The sequence below is a fragment of the Leucoraja erinacea genome, chromosome 25 (assembly GCF_028641065.1).
Source record: "Leucoraja erinacea ecotype New England chromosome 25, Leri_hhj_1, whole genome shotgun sequence".
NCBI classification, from domain to species: domain Eukaryota; kingdom Metazoa; phylum Chordata; class Chondrichthyes; order Rajiformes; family Rajidae; genus Leucoraja; species Leucoraja erinaceus.
The window spans coordinates 20,490,549-20,510,797 of record NC_073401.1 but is presented as its reverse complement, the minus strand read 5'-3'; the positions used below and the strand labels follow the sequence as shown (position 1 = coordinate 20,510,797).

The 20,249-nt window shown below is 39.1% G+C and overlaps 2 protein-coding genes across 3 annotated transcripts in view; both read left to right on the top strand.

The window, feature by feature from the left end:
* Positions 1-15,262, top strand: part of patz1 (POZ/BTB and AT hook containing zinc finger 1) — a 37,062-nt gene extending 21,800 nt beyond the window's left edge. For both annotated transcript variants that reach the window (XM_055655974.1, XM_055655973.1), the window contains one exon: positions 876-15,262. In XM_055655974.1, the coding sequence (XP_055511949.1) occupies positions 876-1,366 (491 nt within the window). In that variant the 3' untranslated portion in view covers positions 1,367-15,262. The remainder of the gene's footprint in view (positions 1-875) is intronic.
* Positions 1-20,249, top strand: part of mif (macrophage migration inhibitory factor) — a 94,703-nt gene that overhangs the window by 47,340 nt on the left and 27,114 nt on the right. The window lies entirely within an intron of this gene.

The following is a 20,249-nucleotide window of genomic DNA, read 5'->3' as shown; positions in this document are numbered from 1 at the left end:
ATTTATTTAAGTTGGGTTGTGTCAGGTTATGTTGTTGACGCTCACCAAGGCTTCCTACAGTATATTGGAACAAGTTCTTCAGTAATGTTATTTAATGATGACATTTTGATACAAACACTGGAAAATTCAGTGAATCTTATTTCAAAAAGATATCCATTCACAACTGTTACTCCCTTGTTTTATTCACATTTTCTGTTTAGTTTAACTATTTTATTAAAATTGCTTTAAATTTTACTATTTGCAATTTTCATTTGAGAGTGAATATAGGAAACATGTTTCCTGGATTCTGAAATCTATTATATTCATCTCCATTAGATTTTCCTTGTAGATTCCCGAGTTGCTCTGCCAAAAGCACAGATGTGAGTGGTGTCCACTCAGCTTTGTCTTTAGCTTTGCTCTCCCCTTGTGGCCTCTGCCTTTTATCTTATTTGGGTGTCTGGGTGAAATTGGAAACTTAAAAGTGCCCAATTGTGTGACATTTTGCCATCATAATTGCTTATTCCGTTTTCAGAGAGTGCTTGGTTGATGCCCAGTCGGGCTAGTGGTCAAGAGCTTTCTAGGTTCTATCACAAACAAGTACTAGAAAATTATTATCCCAGGAAATTCTTATTGTTTAGACCCTACAAGCAAATTCATATCTTGTAGTTCCATTACTTGATTTAAATACTTTGTATTAACAGGTAATTTGTGTCAATGAATGGAATAGCTTTGATTGGGAAAGAAAATGCTTGAAATGAAGAATGCTTTCCAGTCTATTGTCACATCTGGAAAGTCAGTGCAGTGTAATAGTGCAAAGTGGTGGTAGAGCCTTTGATTTATTTGTGAATTTCCTACCATGGCAAGCTGTAACATTTTTGTATTCCTTGTTTCTGCAGATGGTGAGATGGATGGGATGAAGTGCCCGCATCAGGACTCGCAGGATAACTCTGACTCCTTTGGAGATCTCTCAGATATCAGTGACCTCAAGTCTCCCTTGAAACATGACCAGGATGAGTCCTTTCAGTGTGACCTTAACAATGGAAAAGTTAAAGTCGAATCCAACGCTGAACTATATGCAGAACCGAAGAAGTACACCTGCCCAGACTGCGGCTCTGTGTTTAAATCAAAGTCCTACCTGAATAAGCATATGTTGAAGGCCCATGTCAAACCCAGCGAGGGGCAACTGAATGACTTGTCCACTAGCCTAAGCTCACCCTTTTCACCCCATCAGAACATGTCTCTCTTGGAGTCATTTGGATTTCAGATTGTGCAGAATGCATTCGGCGCAACTTTGGTAGATCCTGATCCTGATCCTGGTCCTTGTCCAGATCAAGAACCCAAGCAGAGCATTGATATCTCCGCTGACCAAAAGTCAGATCTTGTTTAGGGGAGGCTCCGCAAAGTACAAAACATGATCAAAGCTGGGAGGCAGTGATCGGAATGACCACAAGTTTTTTTTAATAAGACATCCAAAACAAAAGAATGTGGCTTGGGGTGGGATGAAACTTGCAGGCATTGTGGTCTGTACCATCATGGCCATCTGATATTTTATACTTCAGAATATTGCCTTGGGCAAAAGATGATTCCTTGCGCAGTAGGTATCAGTTGTCCCAAATCTTGGACGCAGCAGGTGTATTTGAACCACATCCAATATGTGAATTGGGGGTTGGCTCCTGTAGCTGAATTTTCCATTTGACTGCTTCTAATCAGAATATTACAGTGATATACTCCTATGCCAGCTAGTAAGTGTCTGTCCAATGAAATTTGTTCAAAATAAGCTAATTACACAATAATGTCATTTTTCAAATTTAAAAAGGACATTATGGAATGAATTAGATAAGTTTTAAAATAGTTTTACTAATAAACAGTGATTATTTAAAAAAAGTAATTGTAATTTCAAATCCCAGAAGGAGCATCACTCGCTGAAGCAATGGATTGTTGTTGGGATCCCCCTTTGCAAAGACTTAGGTGCACAACAAGCAGAATTATTTGAATGCTCTAATCATTGGAGAGTAAAAAAATCAGAGTCAGCCATGGATTAGCCTGTATAGTAAGAGACGGTCTATTACAAGTTTATTCTCATTGGGCAGCATTTGTGCAGAGAGAAAAAAAACCGAAGTTAATGTTTTGGTCTGATAAAAGGTATTTATCCGGAGGCTTTAACTCTTTTTTCTGTGTCTGTGGATATTGCCTTATTCATTCAGTGTTTCCATAATTTCTTGTTTTTATTTCAGATTTTCAACATCTTCAGTATTTTGCTTAAGGATAGTCTACTACAGTTTCTTTATATTTTAAAACTAATTCTCAAAATCCAAACATCTCTGGCAGGGTTTTCAACAGATTGCCACGTGTCTGTATCCAATTTGGTATTTGTGGCTAAGTTGTGGAAAAATGTATTTAGATGAGAAGAGAAAATATTTGTAAATGTATTTACAAGTGCATCCACACAAAAAGCCAGAATTATGCTGACTTAACTACAGAGTATGCTCTCAACTTTTCAAAATGAAAGCAGTCATTATAGTCATTACTACTGAGGCAGAGAGAACTTGTGATCTTTCACCATCATGCTACAATGATCTAAGGTCCAGGCTTTTAGAAATGTAATCCCTTTTGAGCATATCAGTGCAAATTTTCACTGAAGTGTTTTAACGCACAAAATCTCTTTGTTCTAATTCAGTTTTTAATGAAACCGTTTTAAATTACCTGAGATTTCATTCTTGCGTCATTTTCCTGTGCATTTTTACCACTGTGGTGATCTCTTTTGATACCAGACACCAGCAGGCTGCCAGTCATCTCTTCAGAGTAGTAAATGACTGTGAATTTCGAGGGGATGAAAGCATTCTGTTGGAAATGTTATAATAATCAAAGTAATTGGTTAAAAAAAAAAAAAGAAGCTAGGATGGAAACTAGAGCTTTCTGTCTCAGTAATGGGAAGCCTGACGTTTGGTAATGCAAACTTTGAAATGTATTGAATAAAAGTGTTTGAGAGGGGAAAAGGATCAATAAACATAAGTGAGTCTTCAAAGTCCTCGAGAACCAGATTACACCAGATTTTCATTTTGTCACAGATATGACAAATGGAGCTTTAGGAGTTCATTGATAATTTATTGATTGACAAAGGGATGAAATTGTGCTAAATGATTTATTAGAAATAATGTGATACTTTGGTAAGAAAGGAAAAATGAAATGAATATAATTGATGCCTCTGTCCTGAATCTTCTGTAACATGTCTTCAGCCTGTATGGTTTATCTAAAAACTGTTTAAACTCTGAGGCGCCTGTTTGAGTGTACCAGAGCAAAAAGATGCAGTGCAAAGAAATGACTGTTACTTAGTAACACGATAAAATTAGGTGTTTATTTGGCTAATGTGAGACCATCCATTCTCTTGACAGTAGAATAATAATAAATGGTATTAACAGTACAAATTTGGCCTTGCCTTAAAATTAACCTACAAACTGAATTGTTTGGGTGGTATTCATTCTAAAATCCAGTTTGATGGTTCCAAACAGAGGATTTGTCATTATGTTATGGAGTTGCTTGTCAGTTGTGTTTAGATTGGCTGCTCATGTATATGGGCAGGAAGGGGAAGAAAGTAAATGTGAATAGTTGGCCATAACTAAGTGCTGTTTCCATTTGGCTAAATATGGAGCCTTGAAGCTAACAGTTACAGTAAACGCTGTAGCACCTGAAAGAGGGAGGATTTAGGGCGGTAAATAATCCTGGGGGAATAACGGAGCGGGCTCTTTAAGTAGCTCGTGAGGAGAAATCAAGAGATAAAAAATAAAGAAACACAATGTTTACAAAATTGATCATTGCAAATATACTTAAGCTGTCTTTCAGTCTCGAACAATTTCTAAAACTGATTGGGCAGAGGGTTCACAGATGGTTTTCGATGCAGGAGACTACTTGTATACTTAAAGAAATCCAGGCCCAAATGTAGTTCCCCATCTGACTGCAGGTATGGCTGAATCTCGATCTTACCTTTTTCATGAGTGTTTCTGTGATTTTATTTAGATAGGATGAAAATTATTTTGCTATTTTTACTTTCCCATTTAAATTAACATTATAGGAATTAATTTCTACTTTCCCATTTAAATTAATATTATAGTTTAGTAATATGTGCTTATCTATCCAGTATTGTCTCTGTTTTATGTGTGTGTGTATATATATATGTATGTGTGTGTGTGTGTATATATATATATATGTATTTTTATAATTCTTGAGGCTTTGTACTGAGGAATTTTCTACTTGGATGTCTAGTGAGTTTGGAACTCTTCCTCCAGTCAGACATATCACTACAATGTGTTTAAAAATACATCCTTTTCCTATTTATCAGCTACCTTTAGAGTAGAACTTATATTGTGATCCAGAAATACCTCTAGTTGGAGATGTTATCAAATTATTTTTCAGTTGACAGCTTCTTCATCTTGCTGGAAAAGATAAACTTCATCTCTATTAAAGCCATGCCTTGGAGATAAAAGAGCAGGGCACACATAGCTGATTCATTCCCTTTCTTCTTTGTGTCCAAAACTTAAATGTTATACTTCATTTGTTACTGGATTCAAGATATCTTCATAAAGCTGGAAATAGTTTCCCAATAAATGTTAAGTTTAAATTGAGATTTATGTAGTCTGTTTACATTTCAACGGCTAATTTATTGTTTATGTATGTTATTCATTTTATCATGTTTTGAATGAGACTTGTTCATATTCCAGGTTTGAAGTTACTTGTTAACTGGTAGGCATATCCCAACCTATTGGTATTGTAGGTGAAATAAATTACCTTGCAGCGATCCTGATTATTTATTCAGTGACCTTTGGAAAATACTTAGGGCTGTTAAATATGGGAAGGAATAAGATGAACTGTATTTCTTCTCCCAACATAGATAAATATCCTACTGACCTTTAGAGTTGTAGAGAGAGGGCAGTATTGAAACAGCCAGCCTAGCTCGTGTTCATCTATCATCCATTTACACTTTTTCTACACTAATCCCATTTTTAAGTTCTCCCCATGTTCTCATCTACTTCCCCTAGATTCTACCAGGCAGCCTATACATGAGGGGAAATTTATACTGGCTAGATAATCTACCAACCTGCAGGTCTCTGGGGTGTGGGATGAAACCATAGGGCCTGCTGGAAAGGTCTGCAGTCATGGAGAATGTGTAAATTCCTCATAGGCAGCACCCAAAATCAGAACTGTTCCTGGCTCTCCAGTGGCTCTACCAAATGACACCAGGTTACTGCCCATTATCTTGATTGTTGTGCAATGATTTTGTTTGAATTCGCTTGTGTGGCCACAGGATTAAGTTTGGCTGTGTTTTCCACATCACAGCTAAGATCAATGCTGCCACTTGCTGTATAGGTTCACATAGACAAAATTAACGTACTGGAGAATTACTGCCGTGTAAAACTCAGTGCCTTCATGAACAGAGTGGAAAATCATTGACTGAAAAAAACCATGATCCGTTATGAAAGCAGTGAACAGAAATATGTCAGAGGATTGTATATATTGTTTAAGAATTTGCTTTAGTTTTGCTTAGTTTGGAGATGCAGCATGGAAACGGGCTCTTCAGCCCACCTAGTCCACGCCAAACATCGATCACCCATTCACACAAGCTCTATATTATCCCACTTTCTCATCCACTCCTGACACATATATAGGGCAATTTTACAGAGATTAATTAACCTACAAACGCGTACGTCTTTTGGATGTGGAAGGAAACTGGAGCCCCTGAGAAAACAGGGAGAACATTGCAAACTCCACACAGATGGCATTAGTATAATGGGATAGGAGGAAAAGAGAATTCCAAAGAAAGGTTATCAGCCCAAAGCGTTATATCTGCTACTCTTTCCACAGATGCTGCTCGGTTTACTGAGTATTTCCAGCATTTTCTGTTTTTATTTCAGGTTTTTGTTCTGTAATTTTTTTACATTATGATTACTATATTAGATTCCTTTTGTTAAAGGAGATACCAGGTTAACAAAAAATAAAATCATAGATGAACATTATTATACATTTTCTCAAAAATAGTTACATATATGGATAGGAATAACATAAATCATACATTTAGTCAGAAAAGCCATCTTAAACATTTATTGTACTTTTGTATGAGCATTGATGTTACCAAACTAATCGTGAACCCATGCTGTGATCTAGTCTTATTGAAGGTTATTTAGGTTTTGCTGAATCCAAGATAAAGCATAGTACAAAGGGGCAATTTCTCACCCCCCATTAAGCATTTGGCAGCTGGTAATTTGCAGATGCTATATCAGTTATAAAGCATTAAATTACATGAGTTGGATATTTAAAAAGGTTACAAATTAAGCATCTACAATGACACAAATGAGGAAGTAGCTGATGAAAAGTTGAGGTAACTTCACAAAGCGTTAGTTGCCTTAAAATAATGAAGTATTGGGTGCTAATTGTGGATTACTGTTACGTATAGATTTATTTCCCTGGATTAATAATCTTTTTGTTTGATGTTGAAGATTTTATAAAATTTTGTCTTTTTTCATCCCCATTTGTATAAGGACTTTGTAGACAGTGCTTTCTTCTGGACTAAAATAAAATAGCAGATTATAGCATCTGTCAGTTGAGTTTGATCCTGAGCTTTGCCAAGCGACTTGCATTAAACTGGACGGCAGTAAAGTGGCAACTATTAGGCTTCTCTCGCCAAGGCTGGAGCTTAGTAGGTTGTAGCAACTTCTTGGGCATGGACAGCAAGCAAGGACAAGGTTGGCATTGCAAAAACAAATGAAATCTGACCATGGGAATATTTTAACTGCTTCAATGGTATGAAAACTTCTTGGACATCATAGCATGATGGAATTCTGCTTTTAGAATTGATTCTTTTTTTTTTGGCCAATTTTTTAGTCAATAATCAATAAATTGTGAAATATTAAATTTTGTTTGCAAGTTCAGGTTGCAACATGGAACTAGCAGCACTGTGAAATGGGTACTTGGTCTAGTGAGTCTGTGACTGTGAATATTCCATGTGCGCTTCCTGCCGCCTTGCTTCATCAAATCCAACAATATTAGCTATTCCCATCCCCTCAAGTACTTGGCTTTCTCCAAAGTACTTTTATGCTATTCCACTCAACAGCTAACTTGATAGCAAGTTGGGCAAAGGAAGTTTTTCTGAAAATTGTTAGATTTACCAATGACTATCATGTCTCTAGAGTTCATGTTTTGATGTTGCCTGGCATGCAAAAATAGCTCCTGTACATAATAAATACACTGTTTCAGACTTAAAAGTCTGATAAGCTGATCCCTCAGCATTTATCTTAATACAATCAACCAGTCTCTTCAGTTTTTCTTGATAGTATTGGCCTCCCAGATTTAGCACCATCCATGTACATGTGTTTTTTTTTTTTGCCCCGTTCAGTACCTCCATATACTGTTTGTCCAGGAGCTGGGCGTGGCTACTAAAAATGATATTGTAGGAGTTTAGTTTCACCTCTTGTAGCTCTTCTGTGTACACTTTATATTTTTAATATCTGGAAATTGTGTGGAGTTTGGCGTCTAAGGCTATTGGAGAAACTGTTGGCTGATCTTTTTGATCAGGATTCTGCCTCTTCACTCAGTCCACAGAAGGAGTCATGGAGTGCATGTGTTGACCACGGTTTGTTGGAGGAGTCTAACCTCTTGAGTCAATAAATTGTGGCTTTTTAAAAATGAAAACCTTCCCTCCCCTCTTTTAAATCCTGCAATATTTTTTATTTTTTATAGAAGCCTTAGACAGGGCCCATGATGTTTTCATTGGTTTAAGATGTCACTTGATGCTTCATGGAGCTGTCAAAGCAGGTTGATTCTGCATTTGATCTCAGCCTGGTGGGTTATCTCACCTAAAGATGCAGTAGAAGTGCTGAACACAGTTTCCTTTCTTTAATCCAGGAAGGAAGGAAATCAGATTTCACATACTTACCACCCACTCACTGTCAGGCATTAGGAAATGGCAGTGCATGAACATGGATGAGGATGGCCTTGCACTTGGCAGAGATATCCACCTGCTCTCTGGTTGAGTAACTGGCTTAAATGTAAAGAATAACCACTTGATTGAAGTCCAAGAGACGACTTTAAACATTTAGAGAGGTTGTGGTTTGTTGTGTAAAAGATAGCATGGTCAAGAATAATTACATACATTTGGTATGAATGGGAGATGAGGTATTCGCAATATCTGTGAAGAGAGAAACAGTTCACTTTTCAAGTTGTTAATTGTTTCCCATAAATACTGACGGACCAGATGAGCACAAAACTAAAACAGAAAATGCTGGAAATATTCAGCAGCTCAGGCTGCATCTGTGGGAAGGGAAACCGATCCACAAATGTGACCAGCTCTGCTGACTATTTCCAGCATTTTCTGCTCTTTTAGATTTCCAGCATCTGTAGTGTTTTTTTTCCTAGACTTCTGAGCATTTTGACAACGCTGTATCCATTTGTTATTTAGTTTGGAGGTAGACAAAAATGCTGGAGAAACTCAGCGGGTGAGGCAGCATCTATGGAGCGAAGGAAATAGGCAACGTTTCGGGCCGAAACCCTTCTTCAGACTGATTATTTATTATATGATCGGACTGTTATTTAGTTTGTCTAGTTTCTCCACTCCACCCCTCGCCCCTTCCATTCTACACTGAAAGCTTTGAAGAGTGTTCATGGGATATTGCAGCACACTATGTTATGTTACACAAAACGAGTAAATATCCATTGCTCTGCAGCACCATCTGGTGTTTGCCTGAATATTCATTCTTCACTATACTTCCATAGTATCTATTTGTTATTACTGTGCACAAAAGCAGAGAAGATCCCCTGTGTTATCCAGCAAAATCAAATTGGTCCAAAATCAAATCAAAACAAGGTTGTCAAATCCTTCATGATTGTGAATATCTGCCACATCTGTTCTCACCTTTCTCGGTTGTAAGGGGAACCATTTTAGCTCTGCCACCTCCACAAAAATAAAATCTCTCATTCCTGCTATCATTGTGATAAATCACATCAACACTTTCACTGAGGCCTAGACAATCGTAAAGGACAGTGACAGGAAGTTAATATGATGATCCATGAGATCTCAGAGTGGTTTGTCAAGGTTCAGCATGACTTTATATTCGTAATAAAGACAGCATAAAATTTGGCTTCCCGGAATATCCTGCCACCTTCAAATATCCCAGATTCTTGTGTTCCTGCCCACGGGTCAAGATTGTGCCTTTGATTGTGTTTTGATAGTCATTTCAAAGCATGTCACAGCACTTATTTGCGTCAAATAACTACACTTTGATTTGTGTTGTTCTGAACTCTTGCAATCCTCTCATTGCTTGCCATATTTTCAATCTTAGTGTTAGCTATCATTAATGAGCTGATTTAGTGCATTCAGAGGTACTCACACTATCTCTGTCCTCCCTTATCCAAGTGACCCTGTGTGATCAGCAACTGTGGTGATTTTTTGGAAAAATAGCTCACGCAGTTTAGTACTGGAACTAACTCTGGCTGAATACTGATCCCTATTTATATCGGCAGGCTGACTTTCTGGTGTTTTGATCTCTCTAGTACTTGGTCTGGATAGGTACTGACTGTAAGGGATATTGTACCCTGCCGTTTCTGGCAGGAGATCTGATTGTTTTGTATAACTGGTTCTTCGTGTGGGTATATTGGCACAATACCATCGACCGCCCAATCTTGTTACTAGCTCAAAATCTGTTCCTGTCATCTTTCTTTTGGTACCGTGTAGAAGGTGCAGAAATGTTGCAGCAGCAAATTTCACAGTTGATATTTGTGGTGCTTCATTTGCACACTTGGCAGTCAGACAATTGTAACATTTTCAAGTTGTTTTACAGTGTGTCAAGACCTTTGAGTGTATTTCCTCCTTGTGTTCTAGGTTACTTCATTTTACCAAACTATCCCTTGGCCTAACTCATCCATGCCGACTAAGATACCCATCTACATTAGTCCCATTTGCCTGCGTTTGACCCATATCCCTCTTAAACCAAATCCTATCCATGTACCTTGTACCAATGTCTTTCTAAATGTTTCTATGTACCTGCCTCAATCACTTCCTCTGGTAACTTATTCAACATGCGTACCGCCCTCAATGTGGGAAAAAAACTCCCCATTTGTTTTCTATTAAAGCTTTCCCCTCTCACCTGAAACCTACACCCGCTAGGTCTTGATTCACCAACCCTGGTAAAAAAGACTGTACCTTCACCCCATTTTTGCCCCTCATGATACTTTTATTCCTGTATAAGGTCACTACTCAATCTCCTAAACTCCAAGAAATAAAGTTTCAGCCTGCCTAATTTTTCCCTATAACTCAAACCCTCAAGTCATGGCTACATCATTGTAAATCTCTGCTCCACTCTTTCCAGCTTAATTCCTGTTGTTTCCAAATGTATTGAATGATACCAGCTTTAATATCTTTCAAGATGATGTATAGTGTGATTTGCTGAATCAATGCAAAATAACAAAAATAAGTCCAAGGGGTAAGAATATGGCTAGCCAATCACAGTCTCTTAATAACTGCATAACCATTTTGCGTGAGTATTGTTTTTAATTTTTTTCTAAAATGGGAAAACCAATATTGCAACAGAATGAAAATTAGCAACACATCGAATCTGCACTTCTTTATTTACTGTGGCATATAAAGAGAAATAAATTAGTTTAGAATTAAATAGTTAATGAAGTCTATTGTTAAAAGTAGAATTTCGTGGGACTGTAATTTGTCAGAACCAAGTTGTTCACAGGTCAAGGTTCAATGGGTTTTCCTGAATGACCTTGTCACTCGGATCTGCTGTTTAACAAATATGTATGTCCATTATAGTGACGATCATCAAATAGTATTACAGAAAAAAAAGGATATTGGATTTTTTGATAGAATTTTTTGAAAAAGCTAACCAGATTTGTATGAAAGTCTTACATGGAGAATAGTTTAGATGTACTGAACACAGCCACCAACACTTCACTCCCTCTCCCTCCCCTTACCCTTGAATCTCCTATCTTCTACTACAGCATCAGAAAATGTGTTGCCTGATACTACATTAGTTGGTACTGCACGACTAGCTTAGTTTGTTGATTGAACCCAGAGTATCCACTTTGGCCATTGGTTTAAGCAATGCTATTTCTTGGATCGTTAGCTGGTATAGAGATAACGCTTTGATATCTTTGATATGATGTACCATGTTTGGTACCATATTGGATATTGGTGCTGCATTGGCAACTACATTTATATAAAATGACCTTGCACAACTGGTTTGGTTCGTTGTTGATACAGCATTGCTGTGACTTGTTTCACTGGTTAGTATTCTGTTATTCATTGGCAGTTACAATTGGCACAAATTGGATCATTGGGTGGACCCAATGGCTCAGTTCATGGGTTGGTATTGATTTGCCCCACATTATCTCCTTCATTCTGGATCATTGTTTGGTCTTCCATTGCCAACTTAAATTATTGGTTGGTACACAGTTACCAGCTTGGCCTGGTAGCAACTTCTCGGTAGGATAAAAAGTGTCAAGAAACGTTACTTGGGGAATATGAATCACTCAGTCTAAGTCTTCTTGAATGACCCAGGAGCATGTGCTCCATTTATGATATAATTATAAGGTTCATTAAAGGCTGTTTCCAACCTGCTGAATACAATTGGCCAAATTTGTGTACGTTTCCCACTCTCCCGTGGATTGATCACAATGTCAACGTGAAATCTGTGCAACAAATATTTGTTGTAAGTCCTCTGCCGACCATTGAGGGTCCCTACAAAAGAAATTCTGAACCAGTTGGAAGTTTATTTCGAGGAGGCTGTCAACAGCACCTTGGCGTACTCCAGAAGAGACTGTGTCTGTGCTCAGCAACACTAATGAAAATGTTGATGGCAAGCATGTCATTGGAGGCAGCATTGTACAATGAGCAGGGTACAGATCTCTTCTGATACACCAATGGACTATTCACTCCTCACAACCAAGTGATTGGATTGCCTGTTCAGCACAAGTATTTCATTTTTCTTTTGACACTCTGTCTCAGCCCCTTTATTTTCTGCCCCTCAATAGCCTGCCTTCTCTTTCAGGGTGGCGGGTGGGATTGTCCTTTTGATGTCATACAGTTTACCAGAGCAAGCAAATAATAGTCTGGGGTCCTACGTCACTACTTCCATTAAATCTGATACCTTTAAATGCTTCACAGCCAAAAGCTCCAAGAATGATTTGCCTCATCTCAGAGTGAGATAAGAGAACATCTACTTGGCAGTCACCAAAGCTACAGGACATCACAATAGACAATTAAAACTATATTTGAAGGCTACTATACTGCAAATTGCAGGAGCGGTGGATGGCTCTGGTACCAAAAGGTAAAGTGGTACATTGCTTATGTAAACTGGGAGTGTTTTACTTCAAATGCTTTTGACAAAGGAAAAAGTGCTTTAATGCACTAAAGCTCATTAATTCTTAACATGTACAGTAATTAGTAGTCGGATGGGAAGGCACAGGCATTTGAGTACGAGATGTTTGAATCATTTTATATGCTATATCTGAACCCTTCACTTTGTTAAACCTTAAACTGCTTGCTTCCTGGGCTCCACTTGTGATGTGTGCAGGTTTAGTAGAACTTTGTAAATCTCCCAGGTGCGTGCTTCAAGTCTCCATGCAAACAAATGTGTTATGTTGATCATGTGATTGCTTAGAAATTTATTAACTCTTTTGTGGGTTGTTCTACTATGTACAGACCCTGATGATTGCAAAGCTACTTGAGAGAAGCCTTTGTTTTGGTCTATAATGGCTTATAAACAGTAGAAACCTGAAGTAGATGATGTAATGTAAACTGTTGAATATTTTTATACTGTGGATGTTGGGGAAAAGGAGAGTAATGAAGTCAGATGGTAGTGTTCATGACCTCCTGAGAAATTACCTTTAGTTTGTTTCCATGTAATTAAAAGCAACTTTTTAAACATGTTTAATAATTGTCTGTGTCTTAATTATTTAACTATCTTAAAATGCTGTAGTAGTGGAATATTTAGTATATCCCACAGTTGAGACCAGTCCAGAAGCCCTCATTCACATCTGTAGATTTGGCAGCTCTCGTACTTGGATAACCTATTGATCCTCTAGTTCGATTAATATGAGTTATCCTTTAGACAGTGTGTATCTACAGTGCATTATGATTCTATGATAGTTTCTATGATTGATTATTAGTAATTTTTGTGTTTTGGGTCCACTGACTCCAGCTGCTGTCCGCAACTGAATTGTCGGCCCTGTGCAGTGTTTGAGTCAGGATGACAGCAATGTATAACGAGGCATGTAGATATTCTTCACTTTAACTGAAGGCACCCCTCAATACAAATCACTGAATTTTCCTTTTTCAGGCTGGGCAGTGTCCAGGGAAAGAATTGCAATTTGTCACACACTAGGGCAGCCTGCATAGTCTAGGTGGGCCATGCTGTTACAGCAAGTTGCCAGTTTCAGGAGTGCACGGACACTTTTGTAAGTATTTGATAAATGTTATGTTGTCTGTTATGAGGAATGTGCTTGCTAAATCCTATAGACCTATCAGGACTGGAGGTTATGTGGTAGTTGAGATGGAGGTGTTTGTAGGTGGTGGCTTTGTGACCTTGTGTTCTAGCCCCCAGTCAGGGCAATGGGCTGGTGCACGGCACAACGTGTTGCAGTTACTCGCTTTGGCCCGTGGGCAGATGTCACTCGAGCATAACCTTCAGAATCTCGTCACTTTGGTTCTCCCATCTTCCTGCATCCTAGATATGTAACCCTTGTTCCAGCACCATAGCAAAGCCCTGGTTAATTTGTCTGGATAACAACATGTATACTGTGCTTTCCATAGCAACAGATCATAAACTGCAAACACCGTTCACGTTGCTGGAGACTGCAACATAACTGAGATTTTTTTTGGCAGCACATTAAACCAAGCATTTCTGTAGCAATTGAGTATCTCTAGTCTTCTCCACACATGCAGTTTCCTCCCCTGACAGAAAGCTCCATGTGCTGTAACTGTGGCAGAGGCCCATGGTAAGCGTACTTCATGTCAGTTAGCATCATCGGAGGATTGTGAATTTTCTTGGAAGGATAATAGAATTGATTGAATTGCCCTATTTTGTAGCAATTCAATTAATCAAAGACCATCATTTCAATCATTTTTTTGGGATCATTAACGGAGAGGGAATCTGATGGCTCCATCAGCAACAGTGTCCCAGTCAGTGCCTAAATGCTTAGACGCAGTAGCAGCTGTTTCTTATTTAGGCCAATAATGTTTTGATCATCTTTTCATTGTAGCACTTACCATGGTGCTGCAGTGATAATATTCCCTGTTGATTGACCATGGTAAATAAGGACAGAGCAGGCATGTATGTTAAATTATGCCACGATTACTGTGTTTGCTATTCCATCCTTTGATCACTGGCATCGCCCGTCTACTGTGATAAATCACCCCAGTCTGTTTGTGCGTTGGTTGGGTGTACGCCTTGTAGGTCATTTGTTAAGTTTATGTTGAGCTTCTCGTATTGTACGGTTAATGATGACTGGGCAAAGTATCCAATTCTCCCTCCTTCCAGGGACAACACAACCAAGAACACCCACTTTCATACAGCAAAGCCACAATATTCAAACAGCACAAAGCCACCAGTATATGATAGACACGGAGTAGTACACAGCCTATTATGGGGCTGTTGCTGGGTTGACATGATAGAATCCTTGGGCCACCTAAGAGATGGATACGCCAATGATTAATGATCGAGAAGATGATATTGAATAGCTTCTCAAGCAGTTCAGAGAAAATTAAATTTGTGTAATTTCCTTTTTCTCTCCTGCCTCCCACGTTTTCTGGGTTTGTTTGATAACTTAGTCTGCTGAAATAGAGCTGGCCGCAAGAGTGTTTTAGCTATAAATATATAAGGAGTAGAAATAATCTGATGACACTGTAATTCTGCATAAGAAAAATGTACCTTGTTTCTCTTTTGTGAAGCTACAATGATGATTATGTGGCGACAATACATAAGTGATACAGAGCTGTTACCATGTGCCTTCAATGGGATACTTGTAATGTTGATTGGAGTACAGTTTATATACAAGAATCTGTTTAGACTAGGTTTGTTTTTGTATCATATATTCCAGACATTCTGAATTGGATTTTAAAACTAGCAGTGTTATGCTGATCATCTCTTACTAAACTAGAAGTGTTTTTTTTTGCATTTTGTAAAATGACTGAGTACATATCAGTCCCACAGGCATGTGTTTTTTGTACTAGCAAGTTATATTCCCTGTATTGTGTACTTACAGGATGGATGTAATATGACTTATTAATAAATGTCTAGAACAAATGCAAAGTGTTTATTTATTCTCCCAATGGGGCAAAATTGGTGTTGCACAATTGTTCCATTTTTCTTCGACAAATCCCTGTACTCTAATCATGTTTCTGCTTTACCTCTGTCCCTGTTCTCAATTATCACCAGTTTGTTTGCTCTCTTTTCTCTTGATCAGATGCCTGTTAGGTTGCTAGAGGGAGTGAGACAATACATGCAGTGTGGGGTTGGTCCACACTGTTCTACAGCCTCTGCATAGTCAATCCTGGGACAGAGCCTTCTCCAGGGCAGCTCCCAGGCTCTGGAACTCCCTCCCCCAACTGATCCGCAATTCCGTGTCCCGCACCATCTTCCAGTCCCGCCTCAAGACCCATCTCTTCACCTCTGCCTATCCTTAGCCCCACGTCCCCCTCCCTTTTCATCTGTGCATTAATTGCCTCATATTGTGTTTTGAATTGAATTGTGTCTTTACTTTGTGTACTAGTCATGTCTCTACTATTTATTTCATTCCCCTTACATGTTTTTCCTCTACCTGCTAAATTTTTGTAAGGTGTCCTTGAGACTCTTGAAAGGCGCCCATAAATAAAATGTATTATTATTATTATTATTATTAATCCTGTACCATTTGTGCCAGTGTTCTGTCAGCGTCCAGTGTCCCTTAGCCTCAATCCAGTTTATTTGCCTCAAATAGTCACCATTGCCTCACAAACATTGTGACCTTGTTCCCTTTCCTTCAATTATCCTTGCCTCTCTTCTTAATAGCTGTCTTGCCCTTGGCGCTTCCTGGAGCCAATGAATGGACTCAACTTTTGGGTCGGCGTTGGTGCTTCCTTGAGTCAATCCTTCCCACATGGGGGGAGGGGGGCAAAGATCTCACCCTCTCCTTACTCCCCATTAAGCTGCTGAACCCATTGTCTCTCTGCCACCTCTCCCTCCCTCTCCTTTTCCCTACCCTCAGTCACTCCCTCCCTCACCTCTCCCCTTTCGCACTCCCCCACTAAAGACAAAGTTTAAATAACATTTCTTCTCCTCCCATCCCCCGCTCTGTCAACTCTCATAGCTTCTGTATTGGCAGCAGAGATCACATTGTGATGTCGTTTTCGGTGTTCAGAATCTTCAATGGGGACCGCCGTGGGGGGCGGTGGGAGAACAAGGGGGAGCCGGCCTGGCGAGCACTCTAGTTTAGAATGCAGGGGATAAGTCTGTGTATGTTTGTTTGTTTGTTCATTTGTTCCAGTGAAGGCGCTCTGCACACAGCAGCCAGCCAACAGTTGCTTGTCTTTTTTCTTTTTCTTTTCAATTGTAATTTCAAGTTTTTGTGAACCTTGTGTGTTGTGACTGTCGGCAGACCAATTTCCCTCCAGGGATCATATCGTATCGTAAAATGAAATGACTAAGTCAATTCCACAATACCTGACCGATTTTAATTTCCAAAGTAAGAGCTCGGGTTATTTCCACATCGATTTTCACCTCCTATCCTCACTCTCGTTTTTTATTCCAGGGCATTTGAAACATTTGTCAAATATTAACGGTGCAGCTGAGCACTGGGCCAAGAGTTCAATTGCTCCCCTTGTTGAGTACCAATGGCCCTTTCTAATCATAGCACAAACATCTCACAAAATGGGGTAAAAGTCCAGTTAAAAACACAAAGTCTTCCAAACATATCCTTTGTTAGATGTGAAATTTGAACTGCAAATAAAATATTAGCTTCCAGTGACGCAGATCAAGTGCAATTTGATTCGGTTTCCAATTGATTTAAGGGTCGGAAAGAATAGATGCCAATTATCTTATTTGATATGTGGTGTCACTGATGCCCACGTCACTTTGTTTCTGATGTAAACGCAATGTTCTCATAGTCTGTGAGTTATGAAGTTATCCTCTCCTCCCTCATCAGTACACACTCAGCAAGCCTTTGTTTATTTCTGTTAATTTCTCAAAAATAATTTGGGAACAAATTGTACAGAAATAATTTACATGAGTTGCATGAAATTTAGTAATCGGAGCAAATCCAACTTTCTGATAATTGACAAAATAATTTCAAGCATTATTTATTATTCCAGCTATTCCTGTCAATGTCCTTCCATCAGAGACTTTAATTAATTGGTTTAGTACATGGAAATTTTTCCCAGAGAAGCATATTGTTTCCCTTTATGTTAATAAAACTTTATTGGACCTTACAATTGGACTGCGTATGTCATTGGTAACAATCTCCCCCCCCCCCCCCCCCACACATCAGTTTTCGCATCTTCAGGGCAGTCCATCCTCTTTCACATGCACTGAATTGTTGGTGAAGTGTCAATGTACAGACTACAGGAAGGTCTATCAGGCTGAGAAGAAGTCAAATAGCCAGTTAAGCTGCCTTGATGGTGGTCGGTCGACGGTTGACTATTAGCCAAGATATCAATTAACCCTTTTCAATGAATGCAATGGAATCTCTTAGCTTTACCTGAACAGCAATCAAATTAATTGGATGAATATTATTTGCAGCACAACTATGATTATCCATTGTACAGGAATTGGAAATACACTGGTTGGACATTTGACGCGCTCCCTTCCCACTAACCAGGCTCTGGTTCTTGACCTCACTTCCCACTGGCCGGGTCTTCACTTCCCCTGCATGCTTCCCACCCCCAGAGTCCAATTCCCACCCTCACTTTAAATTTACCTGATTACGCAGTAATTGTTCTGAACAAAAATGTTTTTCAACGTTTTTTTGAGGTATTAATATAAATTATATCCAATTGATCGGGCAATCGGCAAGTCCAGCAGAATGAAGGTTCCTTGTATGACAGATTAGCACAGTTTTTATGCATACTGATCCTGGTACATCCACCCTACTGCTGCACAAACTCTACATGTTTATATTAATTGTATTAACTGCTCTGGAAATATCTTAATACAATCCCCTCTCTAATGTTTTGGGTCCTAGCACCTCTTTCCATTGGCTTCTGCTTTCCACTCCTTCAACATAAAATACCTGTTGTGTAGGAAGGAACTGCAGATGCTGGTTTAAACCAAAGACAGACACAAAGAACTGGAGTAACACAACGGGTCATGCAGCATCTCTGGAGAAAAGGAAGAGGTGATGTTTCAGGTCAAGACCCTTCTTCAGACTGAGAGTCAGGGGAAATGGAAATGAGAGAAATAGAGTAAAGAAATGAAAGATATGCAAAAAAGTAACGATGATCTAGGAAACCATCCATTATTGGCTGGGGGGCTAGGTGAAAATGGGTTATACAGTCAATGAAACTCATCAGGCCGACAGTGATAACAACTTGAGTGGGGGAGGGACATAGATAGAGGGGGATGCAAGGGTTACTAAAAGTTAGAGAAATTTATATTCATACCGCTGGGTTGTAAGCTGCCGAAGCAACATATAAGGTGCTGTTCCTCCAATTTGCGTTTGGTTTCACTCTAACAATGGAGGAGGCCCAGGACAGAAAGGTCAGTATGGGAAGAGGAGTTAAAGTGTTTGGCAGGCGGACTGAGCACAGGTGTTCAGCAAAATGATTGCCCAGTTTGTGCTTACACCCCAATCAGTTGCATAACTACCCTGCAACAAAACCCTGAGGTCTTGTGTATCCTCCACACTCTACTGGTGGACATGCCTTCATCTGCATTGGTCCTCAGCTCTGTGTTTCCTAACACTGGCCCCTGTGGCACAGCATGCAACAATGTGTAATTATGGTTCTGTGAAACGACTTGGATGATGTTCTATGACGTTATTTAAAGTAAGACAATCCGTGGTTTATTAAATCCCCAGCTATTATTTTGTTGTGTTACCTTCTCCCGTTCTCACACCCCCACCTTTTCAGTTCCACTGACACAAACAATACAGCATCTGTTCCTGACGAAGCTAGTGGCCAATTCGCCATCTTTTGTTTTTGATATTGCGTTTAGTATGTGGGGGGTGGGTAACACATGTCGAAAGGGGGTTCTGTATTGATAGCAATGATTAGACAGCTGCTCAGTGATCCACCAGGGGTTTGTTTAATTATTGACCTGTAGAATCGACATTGATCTTCTAACCTTCTCACGACCAGCTGTAATATGACGGAGACTCCTGATGGATGCTAGAGCTAATGGTTAAACATCATGACAAGCATATTAATGCAATTACTTAACAATCATTATCTAATCCAGTTGAAACATAAAGTTAAGAAAGAAAATGCTGTAATGGCAATTCCGGTAGGAACATTATTTTCTTTTTAAACCCATCTTTTGAATCAGCAGCCCACCACTCAGGATCTACGGTGTGGTGTCTGCTTCTGTGTGATTGTGTAGAGTCCCCACCTATCTTCTAGGCCCTGCTCCATGTCACAATAACATCCAACTTACACCAAAATTATAGTAAAATCATAGTGTCATGGATAATATTAATCATAGTGCATGGAAACAGACCTTTCAGCCCAACTTGTTTGGTCCAGCCAAAATGCCCCATCCAGGTTACTCCCATTTGCCTGCGTTGCCTATTTCCTTCGCTCCATAGATGCTGCTGCACACGCTGAGTATCTCCTTCGATTTTCCAGCATCTGCAGTTCCTTCTTAAAAACTCCTACTTGTTGCAGTTTAGCAGGCCCATAAAGGCAATAACACACAAATGTTTTGATTTTTTCAACACACTTTGATTTTTTCAAAAAGATAACAAAAGATATTCTAGTGAGCAGTAATACTGGTGTGGTTTTCCATGTATCAGTAAGGCTTTTGACAAGGTCTCACATGGATAACTGGTCCAAAAAGTTAGAAGCAAGTTGGCAAACTGAATCCCAAATTGACTTGGTAATAGGAGGGTGATGGTAATGGTGATGGTGGAGGTTTGTTTTTGTGATTGGAAACATGTGATCAGTGATGTGCCACAGTGATCAGTGTGGAACCCATACTGTATTTTTTAATATACACTAACAACTGATATGAATGCAGGAGGCATGATTGGTATGGTTGCTGATGTCACAAAAGTCAAAGATATTGTTGATAGTGAGGGCAACAGTCTTA